We start from the raw sequence: 19,082 nt of genomic DNA, 5'->3' as shown, positions 1-19,082 counted from the left end.
GAATAAGCAGGAATAAGCAATTCGCTTCATACGGCTTGCGTTTACCTAATCCAGTATTCCACCCGACGGGCCAATTTTGAGCTCTACTCCAACACATGTAGAGTTTAATAACACACAATTTATAGCTTTTCATAACGAAACAAACGAGGGTTGAAACCACCATTTTGTTTTATTACGCAAAATAGTATTCCTGTGACGTACCACATCAAATACCTACCTAGGTAAATTGCGCAATATGGCGTCGCGTTGAACATAATTAGGTTTTACTATAGATATAAGCTTACATTAAAACAATGTATTTATATTAGGTAGATACACTTATGGGAGCGTAGATCCCAATGTGTTAGAAATGCGGTTATCACTCAGAGATAAAGTTTCAACTGACTTTTTATTTAAATAAAAGTGAGTCGTCAATATCTTCTCCCTTGCGTTATCCCGTATAACCCCGCCGCTTACCTAACTTGAAGATATGACAAGTCCGGTTTTTTGCAGAAGCGCCTGCTTGTCTGACCGTCAAACACGCGAAGGGAGAATCAGCCCAATACAGATTAGGTCATATTCACATACCCCCAAAACTCTTTTCTGGGGAATGTGGCCTCACGATATTGTTTAAATAAAAGTGTAGGTGACTCAAGATAGATATGCAAGGGACCCTGAAAGAAGAAAAATATTATAAAAAGCAACGTGTGTCTTGCTGGATAGCCCTGCAACTAATCTCCCCGAAGACAGCCGACATCTTCTAATAGATAAATACTTAGTACATATTCAAAATAGTACAATCATAATAATAATTATAATAGCAACACACATCACCATTGATGTATAATATGGTTACATGCAAAATTATTCTTCTTACTGTAGGAAGTGCATATCGCCATAATATAGTTAGTACACAGTGTACTCAGATCCTAAAAACCATTCAATGGTTTTTGGTTTTACTATCAAAAAGCAATTAGGTATATTCCGCTTCGTCGTAATTGCTATTTTACTGCGTAAGGCGCGTAAAAGGATGCCAAACGTATTTATTGTAGACAGAAGTTGTAGTAAATGACCATCAAACGGGATAATACATTAAAGCTTCCTTCAGAATTTTAGTTGGGTAGATTTGTTTTAGACACTCTTCGTTTTGGAAGTAGCATAATGGTGGTAGGTACTTTTACAATTTACCTCATGTTGCTATGAAGAAGTTTTAACAGTAGGTGCTCGTAAAACCTAAACTAGCCGCACGCTATGTTGGCCGTATTGGCATAATTAAGTACAGCAAATTTGCTACGTCAAAATAGTTATAAATTAATACGAAACTTTATGTACAATAAAGTACAGGTATTTGCTCCTTTGATGTAGTTATTAATTAATACGAAACTTGATGAGTGGGACATACGTCAAAGTGGCCATAGCGTGCGGCCGGGTTAATTAATTAATCGTTTATAGAGGACGAAAGGATTATGCCTATAAAATATGTCTTTTTAGAGGATATTAGACGACTTTGTTTATCAAGCACGTTATCAAACATAAATACGATTGACGAATGGTTGCATATTCCTCTAAAGATTACACATAAATAATGTATCCCATTTTACATAATTATGAGCCCCGATTCCTGCAGACACATCCTAATTTTATTTAAAGTTGTACCTGTCATTTTATTATCAGCCGAAAAGTAAAGGGACGCGTGATTGACAACTGTTAATTTTAAACGAATGAATAACCCGGGCGAATAAAATAGTCATCTCGCTCATATGCAACCCGTTTGACGTGTGCTGTCAACTTAATGCTGTCGGGTTATTGGCCAATATAAAATTTTGCAAAGGAATGAAATGAAATGAAATTAAATGAAACGGGTTTTTTGAATTTCTGCCTAAAATTGACGTGTGTTCCATAAATGTTATGCCTGTCGGTTAGCCGTCACTTTCCTTTTTAGCGGATAAGTGTATGACAGGTATAACTTAAAATCAGATGGTGTGTACTGAAATCAGCACGAATATAATTGTTTCCTAGGTCAAAGATAAATTATGAAATTCTGATTACTAAATACAGACAGATCTAAAGGTGACCAAAAACATTTTCTTTTTTCTATTGAACTAATTTATGAATTTTAATAAAGATAAATGTAATAATAAGTGTGACATTTTGTCACGTTTTTCTTTGGCGTCACAGGTTGCATTTTCATACAACTTGCATAGTAATTTCGTGTTGTGACGTTTAGTAAAAAGTAACTCATTTGACTAGTTGGAAACCACCCTATTATAAAGCAGCGCAGTGCACAGTCGTTTCCCTGGTGTTACTAGAGAACGCTACGGAGCACTAACGTTTATAGGTCGTAAACGCTGGCCGCGTGGAGCGGTTTAAATTGCCAATATCGCCCGAGTGCCACGCTAGAATGGCCATTGGACTTAATGTTCACAGCTGCCAGCTACCCTAGCCTGCAGCGATACGACATACACGTCTTTGTGAACAAGTGTGCGCAATGGAATTACTTGCAGAAGTTGCAAACTTGCACATATTTGCAACGATGTAAGAAACCATCTTGAGTTTCTTGCTTGTAGACTAAGCAATGCGTAATCGAATGGGGGCACAAACTGTAAAACAAGATATACAGGGTGCTAGCGATATCGTAAGCAATACTGAGGGAGATGATTCAGACCCTGATTCTGAGTTAATATCAAGTGGAATTTTCCGTCGCAAAATTTGTTTCTTTTTCAATTCTATACTTTAGCGATAGAAAAGTCCTCTTGATATCAACTCAGAATCATGGTTTGAACTATCTCTCAAAGTTTTCATTACAATGTCACCAACTGCCCTGTATTTACTTACTGTGAATAGAATAGAATAGAATCTTTATAATCTGAATCTGTTTTATATTTCTCTTGTAAATTCGACCAGCTGAAGTCCACTTAACACAAGACTATATTGAATATATAATTCTACACAAGGCTAAGGCTTAGCTAAGTATACCTATACAAAAAATATAAGTTCAAAAACTGAAACAGGACTATGGAAAAATCACGCTCTAAAAATTCTGAATCAAGAAAATAGGTATAATTCTCTGAAACTCTTCCGAATAGTGATGTTTAGTAGATAGCCGTGGAACTGAATTGGGCTGGATTTCCTTCGCAAGTTGGATGGGTCAGACAGGCAGTCGTTTATCTAAATAAGTTATTTTATGCCTTTTAATTTATATACCATTATAATTACAACGATGAATCAAATAATTATCGTGGTCAATTTCGAAGGTCTTCGGCGTGTCCTTACCACGCGTTTACTACTTACTACTAGTTCTATAATTTACTATAAGTTATCTAACTAGCGTTCCGCCCGCAACTTTGTCCCTTTCCGAAAAAGCGCTAGTTGCCTGAAAAGGCCCTTATGACCTTCTCTGTATCCCTTTTAAGTACAATCGTATTGTTGCTATGTGTCTGGTCTCTCTCTCTCTCTCTCTATTTAAGAGCTGCGCTCTTGTCGGTGGAGTAATCGCCATTCCTCTCTTCTTCCCACCAAAATCTTCACCTCCTGATACGACACGACCTGCACCTTCTCTTTTATTTGTTTCATAAATGTTATCCTAGGTCTACCCCTTCCTCTCTTCCCTTCAATTTTTCCTTCTATAATGTTTTATATAAATGAATCGTGTCGTATCAGGTGGCCAATCATATTTCCTCTCCGGTTCTCTATAGTCTTCAATATGGTTCTCTTTTCTTCAACTCTTTCCAGCACATGTCTGGAAAGTGTCTGGTATTCTTTAATAATACACGATTCTTATTCTTAATATTTAAGGATAAAATTATCATTTTTCTCTATGCAATGAACGCCTGAAGTTTTCATAGTAGCTGTGGTAAACAAATTGTTACAATATACTTAGACAGAATCGAACGTGGGTCAAGGACATTGTCGAGGTTTCGTGGACTGTAATTATTGATAACTGCATAGGTACTTTCTTTGTTTATGTTCAATTGTTCTTTATTTTTATTCAAAATACTTTGTATTTGACCAAAATCTCACCTGATGGCAAGTCAATATGGGGAAGAAGGTGGTACAGGCTTACTTAGTAACTGCCTATCCACTCTAGTTTTGAAGAAAAGTAAATATTACAAAATGGAATGGAATGAGTTGTCGGTGTTTCCTATATCTTATACCCTGGGGACCTTTAAATGTGTGAATAGGTATTTTCCGGGTAAGTTCGTTCCACCGTAGATCTCTTCTTCTCCTCGGGGAAGAATGAGGTCAAGAGCAAACATATCTTAATTAAAAAATGTCAAAAAATATTTATTTTATTATTTTTTTGGCTCGATGAGGTGTGGGTACTTAGTTTATCTACTTTATTTTGCGTTGAATGTACCTCTGCCTACCCCGATTGGGATTTAATCGTGAGCTTATGTTATAATTAAATTCTGGTTCTACATTATTATAGACGTTAGTGGTTTTATACTTGTATAAAAATCGCGAATAAAGCCTGGTTTAACCAAAAACAAATAAATGTAAACACAAATGTAACAAATAATGTAAATAAATGTAAATAAATGTAACAAATAATTCTGTACCGTCGGTGAAAAGTAATACAAGTCCAAAATTCAAGTTTTGAGAAAATCGAGTTTAAAGTTAAAAATATTCTAGCTCGCGACTTATAAGGAATAATGGAACAGAAGTTAGATTTGTCGATAGGTGATGATGGAAGGTTTCTTTTCTAATATTTAGTTGTATTTAGAACCTAAACAGAAATGGTAGAGGATCAAAATAAATTACATGTATCAGTTGACACCAACTTTTATATTGTGTAAATTGATACAAGTCTACTTATACCTTTTTACACACATAACTATAAAAAAGTCATCGTTGATATATCATATTTCAATTGTTAATTTTACAGTCTTATTCTACAAAAAACAAAATGTCTTGGAAGAAAGTTTATTTCATAATGTTGTAGAAAGGCAAAATTCTATTTATTTTCTTTAAAAAGTAAAGAAACGTAACTTATATCAATTGACACAAACGATAAACTATAACGAATTTGTGTCAAGTGGTTTAACATGACTTATTTTTTCGGTTTTATTGTGTAAAATGATACATGTTTTTACGAATTTCTAATAATAAATACATATAAAGATGGTACACGTATATATAGTGTAAGGTGACGATAATAAGATATTTTTGTTATGATTTTACTCTCAAAACTCATAAATAACCGGTCAAAACCACCACTGCTGCCCACTACAAACACATTTTGTCCACTACACTACGCCCCTAATCAAAACCACTTTTGGTTCATTTTTGCAGTCAAAATCTTACAAATTCAATTATGATAATATTTCCACCCCTAACAAATAAAGGTAAGAGGAATCATATTAAGACTAGTCATTAGGAATGTTTCGGGCTAGCCTGGCAGTATGGCCTGGAGATAAAGGTGATGTACCTACGTACTTTTAAACCAAAATCACACAAACCGGTAAGTGTTACTTCTTTCTTGCTGAAACTATTTAAAAGATCACAACTCATTCCACAATCAAAATCCCCTAAAGTAAAGTAAAATTCGATATTTCGAATTATCAAAATTCCCGGTCTAATGGTAGCCCGCAACATTGACAGAACGATAAACGGAGTCGAATCAATGTTGACGATGAGAATAGGTAGTGAAAATGAAGATCATTGGTTCACCTCCAAACCTATAGGTTTCACAGGGCTATCCTCAGACCATGACCATGACCACCATGGACCATGGTCTGTTATGGTTAAGCTAAATGAGCTCGTTTCCGCAAAACTCTACACGTAAGCACACGTGGGGGACTTTCCGCGTATCTTCGCGTATGGACCACTATTGTGAAGTGGGCAAACTTCCCACTATATCATCATCATCCTCCTGCCCTTATCTCACTCTAGGTGGGGTCGGCACAACATGTATGGGCAAATGTCCCATCTTCTTCTTCTTCTATCGTGTGGATTGTGAGGTGAATTACCAACCCCATCAACCCTGGTGTCAGGGTTATAACTGAGCCGCCATAGGCCCCTGACTTGACTCAATGAATACTCGAATGTCCCATATGTAATGTTATTTTAATGGGCTCAGTTTTCCGCATAAACACAAGTGGTCCATTATGCGTGCTTTTATTGACTATGTAAGCCAACTAACTCCTTTCAGAAGCTCAAATACCTCCTGGGATTTTTATAAACTTTGTGACCTGGTTTAATTAAGGGGTTGTGCCCGTAGTGTTGCCAATTATTTATTCTAATCTAATCTATCCTACAAGATCCCACTGCTGGGCAAAGGCCTCCCCTTCCTCTTTCCATTTTTCACAGTCCTGTGCGTAATTCTCTCTTATGTAATCAAAATACAGAAAACAAATATTACTTGTGGTGCTCAAGAGTTCAGAGCAGTTATTTCCTTTATAAAAATGAGGAAGCTCGACAAATTTACACCATTCAACGTGTTTGAGAAACTGGTAATCTTCTCTTGAGAAGATGTGGCAGATCCCGATGCTGCCGATGCCGAGCTGTCATCTACGGCTGTGTAGGTTCAAAAATACCACTACCGGCGCTTGCATAAAAGATCTAACCAGCGTGTATTGAATGGCTTGCATATTAATTGGAGCTCGATAATATTTGGAGCCATTATTTCACGTCTACAACCTCCTTAGCAATGAAGGCAGCGTTCAATCTGCCACCGCTTAACCTGCATGTAATCAAGAAAACTATGTAAAACAGCTATGCTTCGAGCTAAGGGAAGGAGACTAACGACAGTTATGACAAATCTCAAATACCTATTGACTAACCCTGCCATGGTGATAACGACGCCATGATCAGGACCCACAACTTATTGAGGTACTGTAATTAAGTACTACAAGGTGGTTATAGCAGAAAGAGAAAAAACACGGTTTGGTCTGAAGTACTAACTTAACCTATACCCATTCGCAATGCGGATCAGATATGGTTTGCTGTGGTTCTAGACAAAATGTCTTCCCATAGACAGGTTTATGCGGAGGTCACCCTAGGATACACACTGGTGGCGCATGGAATCGAACTTGTATGTATCATTATACACGACACGTTATTGATATCTAAGATCGTATTTTCTGAAATATTTTGATATATATTAATTTATATTACTTTTCACGAAAAAATAAATTTGGTGTTTGATGTTACAACTAAAATTATATCATTAAACACGGACTGTGAGAATTCAAGGATTGCGTGTATTTTAATATATGTTGAGTTGCATTTACTTACACCAAAATATTTAGTGAAAATCTTCATTTCACTTTAATGCAAGTTAAGATGAATTATGTTACACGTGTTATAACAGCATGAATCCTTCACAAACAGTACTTATATCACTAGACACAAAAATTATCTCCGTATTTATAATAGCTACAGTTACGAGAATTAGACAGAAAGAAAGAGAATTTTTTGAACATGAAGTGTGTGCTAATAACTCAAAAGTGATACAACTCGAGTTGTATTACTTTTCACCGACGTTACAGAATTAAGGAACGTATGTTCAGTACATACATAAATAAATTAACTGAAATTTTAATGGAATGACTAAGTGTATTTTGAATATCGGACCAATATCAGGAATTGTGAGTCAACACATCGATTTCGAATTGTTCGAAGCTAATGGTTTGGGTTTATCATAGTAATTATCAATAAGGGCAAGGTTTTTTTTTTACCTAATTGTCTAACATACATGAGTAGTAATACAAGGTGTCTTTACACATGCCATAATTTTATAAATTATACATATGTATACGGATATTTATTTATTTACCATATGCGATCTCTATCTATATACATCTCTATAATTATATCTATCGATGTTCAGAATAGAGAATCAGGGAGAGGGTTCTCACAATATTTTTTTCAATTTATTGGGAAAAGCGTACTTGGAAATTAAAAATATAAATCGTCATCAACTGTGTTCTGTGATTTGGAAGTCCTGGTTACTAGTTATTAGTGTACCTAAATATGTATTTTACTGCGACATCATACCAAAATTACTATACCGATTTTGATGAAATTTGGCACAATAACCGATTTACACTCGGGCGAAGTCGCGGACTAAAGCTACTTTTGGATATTTCCATCATACGTATTACATTTTCCAAGAAATGCAATTCCATTTATGAAAGTCATCAAGTAAAGGTACCTAGTTAGTAAGGATACAATATTATTTCTTCGTAGAACCGGACCTTTATCCCTTAACAAAGTGGAGTCGTGGACCTAACGAGTGTCGGTCAAGGCCTGTGGGTCGAGGTTGAGACACCTTCAGTCCTTGAATGAAGTCATTTGTAACACATGGCGCTCAAACTAGTACACAATTTTACTAGAACACTGATAAGAATACACTCTGTTCCAGATACATTTTCCTTGATGGTAAACAAATAATTGTGACTTATTGTTCTTTTACGTAGCTTTGGTCACGTAAAATCCCCAGTCCCGGGTTCGAATCCCGGTGGGGATATATCACAGATCACTTTTTGAGCCCTGGTGTTGTTAGGACATTGCAGGCCGATCACTAGATTGTCCGAAAGTAAGATGATCCGTTTTGCGTATTGTGGAGTTTTTTAATATAGCATTTAGCGGGTCAATAATAACCCTGACACCAGAGTTGATGAGGTTGGCGATTCACTTCATAACCGTATCATCACACGGTAGACGAAGAGTGACGTAAAGTGAAGATTTAGGTACTTAATTTATTTTGGAGAGGTTAACGCGAAATTGTATGTTTCTTGTCGAAGTTTGTTTATCTACGGAAAAGCCTGGAAGCAGCCATGACATATTTCTAAAAAAAATACTTAAAAATTCATCTTCATTTTTAATTTAATGTAAAAATAAAAATGTATAGGTATCTAAAATATGCTTAGGTAGAATAATAACATTGGTTTATTAAAGTATTACCGTTTTACCAATAAAAATTATCAAGCTGTGAACGTGTGACAAGTATTTGACAGTCAAGCAAAACTTGGCTGTCACACTCTTAAACACACGTTCATCGATGATTATTTTTTTATCGGTAAGTCGGTTAGTGTATTACACATGTCATAATATCTTACTTACATCATAACAATCAAAAGTCAGGTAAGGATTAGCCTTATTAAAAAGCGAAACCCGATTCGTGGTCAAGCTTTTTGTCACATCTTTCGTTCATTTCGAATTGATCGATGTTTGTTAAGTGACAGTTACTTTCCTAAATTTGGTTCAGTTCCAACCGATAATTGTTCGCATTAATAGGCCTAATTTGGAACAAATCCAAATAGTTCTCGAGGACTTCCCTATGTGTATACAAAGGCCCTACTATAAAAAAATAACACTTAAAATAGTCTAACAGTCGGGTCGTTCAGAGTCATACGATGTCTCCGCTTCATATACAATCTCCAATGTTTTTTCGTCGAGTTATTGAATAGTATTATGAGGCACTGAGGTATCAGTCTGAAGCATAGAGCTAGCAGCGAGGTCGTCAATATTGCGTTCTCAGAGTATTCGTTGATTGAAGTCTTCTCGCCGTGTCTCTCAAAAGGCATCAGTCCTACTATCACTGTGTCACACACTAACGCCACGCCCATACTAGTCTTGAAACTGGCAAATGACTCACTCACTTTGAAAAACAAACACAAATTTAAAGTTGTCAATAGCAACGGTGGTATGACTTTAACGGTGCGCATGCATCGATACCTCAGTTGAACATTAGAGACATCGAGTTTAAAAAATACGGTTTGTAGAAGTTCACAAAATAAAGAAATAAATATAACAGACAAGTACGTTAGTTGTAAGACTTTCTTCCTTTCATTTTCAACTGTTCCGGTGAAGCGAAGCCTTAGTCTGATGTAGGCGACGAGAAGAGACGCACAGGACCAGCACACGGACGTGAGGAACACAGATCTGACCACCTCATTTATCGCTTGCCCGAATTCCAGATTGGATATAACACGCTGACAGGTAGACACATATGATACGTGTTCATCTTTAATGACGATGACATCGACGCACTTGTAGAAGTAACCGTACAAGAAGATGAGGTGGATAGTTCCGAAGACGATTCTGTTGATCGTCATGTAGTTCTGTAGACTCCGCCATCTTGGCATCAACCACCATGTGGCCACTAGTGCCAGCACGCATACCAGAGAAAGAACGGTGCACGGTAGAAATATGTAGTACATCAAAATGTTGATGTATCTCATCCTGAGAGTAATTTCAAATCCAAATCAATATTAGAAGTTTCCAATTTGATTTTAAAATGATATCTTTTGAAAACTATTTAAAAAAATAATACGACTAAACAACTTATCAATGACAAACTAGTCCAACAAGTGAATAACCGTCATTTTTCACTGACGTCATTCATTGAGCTTATCGTAACTGATTTAATTAAAATTAAAATGTGATTGCGTACTTTACGATGTTATTAGACCCACTTTCCTTGTTATCGATGGGTAAAACCTATGGTGGGGTAAACAGTTATAATCAATTGCATCTTTTGTGGGGGTTAGAAACTAGCAGGTGGTTTCAATTCCAGATTTTAAAGTCACTTAGGTAACATTAGATTAAAGCGTATGAGATGGCAGTCAAATGTAAATTGACAATACCTAAATAAAAACGCTTTCAATTCATGAATAGTAAACAGGCGCGCGTGAATACTCCATGAATTTCGTAGAAAGCCAAATCTATATAGGTATTAATTGTTAAGAGATATAAATTTCTTTGAAAGCTTCTTGTTTGTTGTACTGTTCAGACTAGCTTTCCGCGTGGATTTCGGTTATCGAGCTCGGCATTTTTATTCCACACCTAAATAATATAAAAACTATCCATAGGAAAGAAAGAACATAATATATCTTATCAAGGTCTAATCTATTTCTGTACCAAACATCAAAATCGGTTTAGTCGATTTGACTTGAAAGTGACAAACTATTTTAATTCTAATAATCGACAGTTTTCTTTTAACAGGGTTCCGCCCTCAATTTATTACTTTGAGCGAGGGTAAGACAAGGTCAGAGCGGGTGTTATAGTTTCATTTAGTAGTTCCCATCGAACTCATTTGCATAATATACACCTGATATTCAATATGACATTTTGACCTTCCACGCCTAAAACAACCTTTTGCTGTAATGCTACGGATTTACGAATACAGCGTATTTAGTAAATGTTTTTCTCTGAAACTGTACTGCGTCAGTTCTGTATAACTTCAAAACTAAAGCGAATTGATATAACGTGATGTAAATATTTATTATAGTTCTGGTAGAAAAAACTGCCCCCACATGGTACAGCTTAGGATATATAGGAGATATAGGAAATCGGTACCGTAATTTCATACCGGTAAATGTCGATAGTGTAACCTTAACCGCTTGTATACCTTAACTGCTTTCAAGCCCTGGTGCAAATATCAATATAAGATAGTTTTCCAGCAATTCATATTATTCCTTTATATTCTGCCCCCGAGTGGCACAGCAACCGCGCCAGGCGCGGTGCGAATTAAATCGAGTGCTTCGACTAATAGCCGTACGACATTTATCTACGCAGATAATACTCACTGCGTCTATTGGTCGAATCCCTCGATATGATTCGCGCCGCGCGGTTGCTGTGCCGCGCGAGGGCAGATTATGAAGGAATCGTATGAAATTCTGGAAAATTATCTATATTTAAGTAGTTAATGCTATCTGCGGCAAATCTACAATAGGTATGTCGTCATAAAAAAAATTGAAAAATATCTTATATTTATATTTGCACCAGGGCTTGAAAGCGGATAAGGTTACACTTATCGTCATTATACCGGTATGAAATTACGGTACCGATTTTCTATTGGTCCATAAAACGGTAGCGTAACCTAACCGATTTGTACCTTTGATAAATAATTTGACAAGAATTATTAGGCAATAAATGGGCCTGAAACGGAAATGTAAGTAATTGTATCACATGGCGTTCCCTTTGTCTGGCTAAATTGAGCCGTATGCTTTTGCGTAGGCGGTTCGGTTGGGATACGGTACGTAGGTATGTAAATTGATATAAAGGACAAAGCCACGACCACCGGAATAATTTGTAGGTAGATTTACCGATTTATATGCAAATAAACTGGTGGCATTACTAAACTGGACTTCGTTTAAAAGAAAACACAACAAAACAGTATTATAATTCCGACTCACGGGATCGAAACTCTTATACTTACATAGTCATCAAGAACAAACGAAAGGAAAATGCTGGTAGCAAGTGAGGAACAAAGGAACCAACGAAAAAAGAAAAAAAGGAGGAGAAAGAGGGGTGGGAAGGGGGAGATGTTCTCGAAAAAAGAGCACGATTTTGAAGTGAAAGAAATGAGACACTAATAAAAAACTACTTCATTGAGAATCACTGATGAAGAAGAATTTATATATATTATAACTATATGCAAATAAATCACAATATTTAAACTCAGAGGAGGAGCTCGGTGGCGCAGCGGTAAACGCGCTCGGTCTGCGATTGTTGAAGTTAAGCTACATTCGCAAAGGCCGGTCATAGGATGGGTGACCACAAAAAAAAAACAGTTTTCATCTCGAGCCAATCCGTGCTTCGGAAAGCACGTTAAGCCGTTGGTCCCGGTTGCATTAGCAGTCGTTAATAACCACCAATCCGCACTGGCCCCGCGTGGTGGTTTAAGATTCGATCTCCCTATCCATCCATAGGGAAGGCCCGTGCCCCAGCAGTGGGGACGTTAATGGGCTGATGATGATGATTTAAACTAATTTGGGAAAACCTTTATTTATCTAATTATATATCTGATATGGCAAAACATTGTTTGATATTTATCAATAAACGTTGACGTTTCAGCTTAAGTTGGCTATTTCATAAATATGACCATTTCATGAAATGATGAAACACATCATGACATGATTGATTCTAATATCTGGCCACGACACATCGGCTGTTAGCCGTAACAGTGAAGCAGCGTGGTGCAGTATGCTCCTTATCTCTTCCGACTGATTGAGAAGAGGCCTGTGCCTAGCAGTGGGATGTTTAAAGGCTGTTTATGTGTTTGTATCACGCAGCGAGAGACTACAAAGACTCTACGCTTCTTTGTTTTAAAAAATATAGCATAGTCTGCAGTCTAGACTTTAGCCGCACTACTCTTTTTATGTTCGCTTCGCATGCGTCAAGTCGTTAATATTTATCTGTGTGCACCATGTTTGCCGTCCATTTACGCGTCGACGCGAACTAATAAAGATTGTCCTCGTCTACAAACCAAACACATTTGGCCTGGCAAATATTTACCCCCAGATTTTATCGACTTCTCGACCTTTGACATTTGTGGCTTTTTTGCAAGAAACTCGCGCAAATTGCTTTAAACAATTTACCTACCGATTGTTTTTTTTTATCATGATCTGGTCAAATCTCGGTACTCTAAACCGGCGATCATGCATGAAGTCTTTGATGAGATTGGGAGAAGCAACAGTGATGTGCCAGGATCGTAGTAAGTGGTCATTTCCTACCCGTGGATGTCTTACGAAGTAATATATGAAACCAGAACTTCTTTTATTATTATATATACGTAGGTATTATATTAATACTTAGGATGGACCTTTAGGTATACGCGGGTAACAACTCTTAAATACTACTCTTTATTCATAAAAACACGAGAAAAACAACAACAGAACGACTAATTTTCTAAAATATAAATTATAATATTAATGCACACAGTTGCATTTTATGAATAATAGTTAATAATAAGTAGTTCTTTTTTCTTCGGGTAATTTATAAGTCATTTATAAGAAACCACATATAGATAAATGTATGATTTCTTACAGAGCTCTCCGCCGCCGTTCAACCCGCTCGGGCGCACGAACGACGCGGACGCGATCGTGTCCATCATAGAGTCTGCAGAAGAGTTCGTGTACATTTCCGTCATGGACTACGAGCCGGCCCTCGTGTTCGCGCCCAGGTTACAGTAAGTATTCTTCGCATTTTATGTTTTTTCTTTTTTCCCATTTCAGCAGAGAAGCGATTTTCACATTCCTTTAGAATCCTGTCGCACTAACATTATTTCTAATTTACTGAGACTTACAGTACAATTTGCCAAAACAGTTAATGTGACTTGGTACCAACGTCATCATGTTTTTAATGCTCTTGTCATTTTTTTGCATTGCGTACTTACTTTTTTATGCGCAAATGTCTAATTGCAACATTGCTTTCTTATACGAATAGCTGCCTCTATCTCTGCGTTCAAGAGGTGGCCACTCCGTGATAGCTTTTTCCCACCTATCATGACTACATACTTAAGTAAATAATAGCCATCACCGACTGCTCAACCAGTTTTTGAACTGTCTCTGGTTTGGTCAGTACATTGCAGGCTGAAATCACCTGATTGTCCGAAAAATAAGATGGACGGGCGGTCATAGAACATTTCAGGTTTTATTTTATTTTCTTCCATTTACAAATGAACTTATTATTCAGGTTCTGGCCGAAGATAGACGACGCGATCCGCGGCGCGGCGCTTGACCACCGCGTGCGTATACGCATGCTGATCAGCTGGTGGAAACACTCGCGGACGGCTGAAGACTACTTCCTTCGGTCGCTCGCCTCGCTCTCGCAGGCCTATCCCAGGGTCGACATTCAAGTGGTGAGTTACATCTAAGATGATAAATTAACATTTCATTGACCGCACATGACATTGACAAAACTTAAATTAGGCAATGGAAAATGCTGTTTATAGTCGAGTTTTTCGAACCTACTTTACTCAGAGACCCCTAATGGAGTGGTAGAGCCACTAGCAATGAGCATACAAATTGCAGACGCTTTTGATACGAATCCTAAAATAGATATGATGAACCGTATCACCACTGGCGGTCACCCCAAAAGCCCAACTTTGCACAGGTCATCTCTTAGACATATTATTATTGGCCCTACATGATAAACAGACAAAGGTATTTCCTGTCTTACACTATCTTCAACCATCATCCCCCTAGCATTGTCCGCTTACCTAACCTGAAGATTTGACAGGTCCGGTTTTTTACAGAAGCGACTGCCTGTCTGACCTTCCAACCCGAGAATTACCAGCCCAATACAGGTGAATGTGTGTTTCCTCACGATGTTTTCCTTCACCATTGAGCATGTGATAATCATTTATGATTCAAATATGAATTCGAAAACAAATTCCTGTGACCTCAAAGTGAGAGCGTTCTACCAACTGGGTTATTACGGATCCTACACTATCTTTAACCACCAATATTATTTACAGAAACGCTTCGTGGTCCCATCGACGCCAGAGCAGGACAAAATCCCGTTCGCTCGCGTCAATCATAACAAGTACATGGTGACAGATAAGACCGCGTACATAGGGACCTCCAATTGGTCCGGGGATTATTTCACGGACACCGCGGGCGTGGCGTTTGTCTTCAACGATGACCGACAGTTTTCAGGTAATCTTACGCAAGACATCAGGAGAGACTTACAAGAAGTGTTTGAAAGGGACTGGACTTCCCCTTACGCTGTTCCACTTAGAAGATTATAGTACTAGGTACCAGTAGACTTTTTTAAGTTGGTAGATTCGGGATTTTGATACTTAATAATAAGTACGTATTTGATATAATTGACCTTATCTGTTTTTGTGTGTTTGATAAACGTAGATGTTCAAGAGATATTTTGGCGTTTCAGTAGCGTTTATGTCTTTTGTGGCGCCTATTTACATGTTTAAGCATCTTTAGGTTATAAGGTCTTGTCACGCCAAATTGTTTGTTGGGCGTTCAATTACCACTTCGAGTGACTTCGATCATTGCGTTTTTGACTACAATATTATGAGTTTTGTGGATAGGTTGTATAAAGCTAAGGAAGTAGCATCTATTACTAAACATTTTCGCTAAACTCGGGTGAATACGACACGGGTCAGGCCAACGTAAGCTGGATACTTGAACTCAAAAATGTCTTTACTCTGTTGGTAACATGTTTCACTTTGAATCGTCAGTTTTTACATAGATAATATTTTTTGTCGAACGACTCATCCGGCTAAGAAATACCTCGGGACCCTATACGTGCTTCCTAAATATATTATAATAAATATTATATTATAATATTTTTAAGCACGTATAGGTCTCGAAAATTGAATATCATTTCAGTAATTTGGCTGCCTAATATGGGTTTTTTTATTCCTGTTTCTAAATAATTTTAAACACTGGGCGATGAACAAGTTTGTAGAAGGATAAGTTGGTCCGATCCTCGCGAGGTTTAGCGAACGGCCTTATGTGGGTTAGAATCGAGTTTGTCTATTGTAATTGATATTCTATGATTTCTATGAAACTTTAGGCTGTGTTAAATTAAGTCTATTGTGTTTATGTAACTTTTACTATCCTGTCGAATTCCCAATGATAACAAAATTACTCGTACACTTAAGGGATATTTCCTTAGATATAAGTATTTACAATGTATACTTTATTTCGCGTGTTCAAAATCACGTCACTTCCTTCTAGTTTGTGATTGGCCTATTTTCTAAAAAAAATGTATTATAAGGTAAATGTAAAGGACGACGAATGAAATTGTGAGAGGCGACATGAAGTGTGTGACGAGTTTACATTTTGTATGTTTTCTGTGGCGGAGTAATGTAGATGTTTTTGCTTTGTTGATATTGTTGCAAACTATATTTCCGGCGTTATATGACCCTAAGTAACCCAACCTGTAAGGGCTAATTTTTCCTTCCAGTTGGAAGGGCAGCCAGGTAGGTAGGTAATTTTCAGGTTACGTAAGATGTGAGAAAAAATGGTATAACGCTAGGGAGATGATGATATAACGAAATATACTATGCCAAAATAAAATTATATTTGCGAACTTAAAGACTTCCCTTAGATGAGATTTTCCATCTAACCAGATAAAACGAGGAGCGAGCTAATCTTTAACACGTTTAGGACAAAAATTATAACTAAAACATATGGGGACAATAATAATTATACTTATATTATAATTTTATCATTTGATAATATTTTTTTATTCAATTGATTTCTATGGATCATTTTATTGAGTGTATTACGATTTTGCTTAAACTTTCAAGTCGCTGAGAAAGCTAACGATTTAGTTCATAAGTTTTTAGTACATAATTTTGAAACATTATACTATAACTGAGTTATTCATTAGGTATTAATGCAATTATTCTGGTGTGTGCCTTTTATGTGTGATTCGGAAAAAATATGTGATAACTACCTTGTTTATATTTTGTCAAGTTGAGCCTTACTGGATGGGCAATACGTTTTGAAAACCTCTTGGAGAGTTAGCCAAGTTGTAAACAATTTTGAAAACCGACCGTGACCGCGATAAAAATGTACGGGGTTGACATAAATGGACATGTCAATCCCATTGCCATTGTCGGTTGTGGTAATCGTCTGCAACTTGGCTAGGGTAAGGATCCTGTTAGGTATGTCCCAACATACACACACCCCAATGTCGAATAGTGACACAAATGTTTATCGGTTAAAAGTTGCAGGCATTATAATCAATATTTTAATTGCCAATAAAATTATTGATTAATCCTCTTAATGGATGTAATATAAACTTGGTAAAATCAATGAATTAAATATTTTGTCGCGTGATTTTCTTAAATTATAATGTAAGGTTGTAGATTTTTATATATTTCCAGTGGCTAATATGAATTTGTATAAGTAAACTGCTCGTCTTGGCGGGGGCACTCCAGTGCCCCCAGATACTGTAGAGATCTTTCAGATTTATATAACTGTAGTGTACCTTCATAGTTAGCAATATTGTTTAAATAAAACCTAGTAAGTACAGTACTTAAGTACAAAATAAATCAGCGTGAAAGTAGCCGTACGAAAAGATGACCAAAAATTTAATATGCCTACTAAATATTGTCACGTAAATGTCTATTTATAATATTTCGTTACGTTTTCACATTCAGAATTTATAACAGAAATATTTATTTAAGTACAACAAATAACAATTAAAACCAATATAATATATTATGCAACTTTATTGGATACATAATTATAATTATACAATACAATGTTAATAATATCTATATTTTAGGTCCAATAAAGTATTTTGAATTTAGAACCACTCAGTAAACCAGTATACCATTAGTATTATAACTATTAAATGAAACATATCGATATGTATAGGTAGTCATTTACTAATTTAGCATAATCAAGATGATAATTTCTTATACTAAGAGTTTGACATTTTAATAAAAAAATATAAAGTAATGGAGCAGTTTCCAGTAGTCACCATCTAATTTTATTTTAAGGTATACCTGTCATTTTCTTATCTACCGAAAAGGAACGGGACAGATGATTGACATGCATAACGTTTATGGAACACGTTCATTTTAGGCAGACATTTTAAACAACCCTTTAAAAATTACTTTGGCCAATAACCCATCAGAATTAAGTTGACAGCACACGTGAAAACATATCAGCGAGAAGTCTATCTGGTTATTCATTAATTAATTTTAAAATTAACAGCTGTAAATCATGCGTTCCTTTTTCTTTTGGGCGAATAAAAAAATGACAGATATAACTATTACTCTAAAAAAATAAAATTAAATGTCTGCAGGAATCAGGGCTATTGTACTTATAACTTAAAAAGTATTGTATACTAACATATACTTCTATAACTATATAATGGTGTTAAAAAAAAGCTATGAAATCAGGTACTTATTCCTGCGAAAGCAATAGCAAGAGATGGAAGACAATACGTGTGATATATGGATGCTAACGTAAAATAAATAATTCCAGTAATAATGGCTTTTATTACCTTACTGCCTCCGTGGTCCAGTGGTTGAGCGTTGGGCTCACGATCCGGAGGTCCCGGGTTCAAATCCCGGTGGGGACATATCACTTTGTGATCCTTAGGTTGGTTACATTACAGGCTGATCACCTGATGAAAGGCGCGTTAAGCCGTTGGTCCCGGTTACTACTTACTGATGTAAGTAGTCGTTACATGAGCCATGTCAGGGGCCTTTGGCGGCTCAATAATAATCCTGACACCAGGGTTGTTGAGGTTGGTAATTTACCTCACAACCCAAACGATAGAAGAATACCTTACGTACCCACCTATTTACTCAATATATTTGACGACTTTGGAGAACTAAGCCCAATACGTGGTCGAAGTGAACGTGATAAAATCATAAACAAATC

General features: G+C 36.6%; 1 protein-coding gene across 6 annotated transcripts in view; it reads left to right on the top strand.

The window, feature by feature from the left end:
- Positions 1-18,686, top strand: part of LOC126371235 (5'-3' exonuclease PLD3-like) — a 63,684-nt gene extending 44,998 nt beyond the window's left edge. For all 6 annotated transcript variants that reach the window (XM_050016503.1, XM_050016508.1, XM_050016507.1 and 3 more), the window contains exons 9-11: positions 13,758-13,897; positions 14,404-14,569; positions 15,188-18,686. In XM_050016503.1, the coding sequence (XP_049872460.1) occupies positions 13,758-13,897; positions 14,404-14,569; positions 15,188-15,460 (579 nt within the window). In that variant the 3' untranslated portion in view covers positions 15,461-18,686. The remainder of the gene's footprint in view (positions 1-13,757; positions 13,898-14,403; positions 14,570-15,187) is intronic.
- Positions 18,687-19,082: the final 396 nt, after the last annotated feature.

This window comes from Pectinophora gossypiella, chromosome 12 (genome assembly GCF_024362695.1).
Source record: "Pectinophora gossypiella chromosome 12, ilPecGoss1.1, whole genome shotgun sequence".
In the NCBI taxonomy this organism is placed as follows: Eukaryota; Metazoa; Arthropoda; class Insecta; order Lepidoptera; family Gelechiidae; genus Pectinophora; species Pectinophora gossypiella.
Note: the sequence above shows the minus strand (reverse complement) of the source record. Positions and strands in the feature narration are given on the sequence as shown.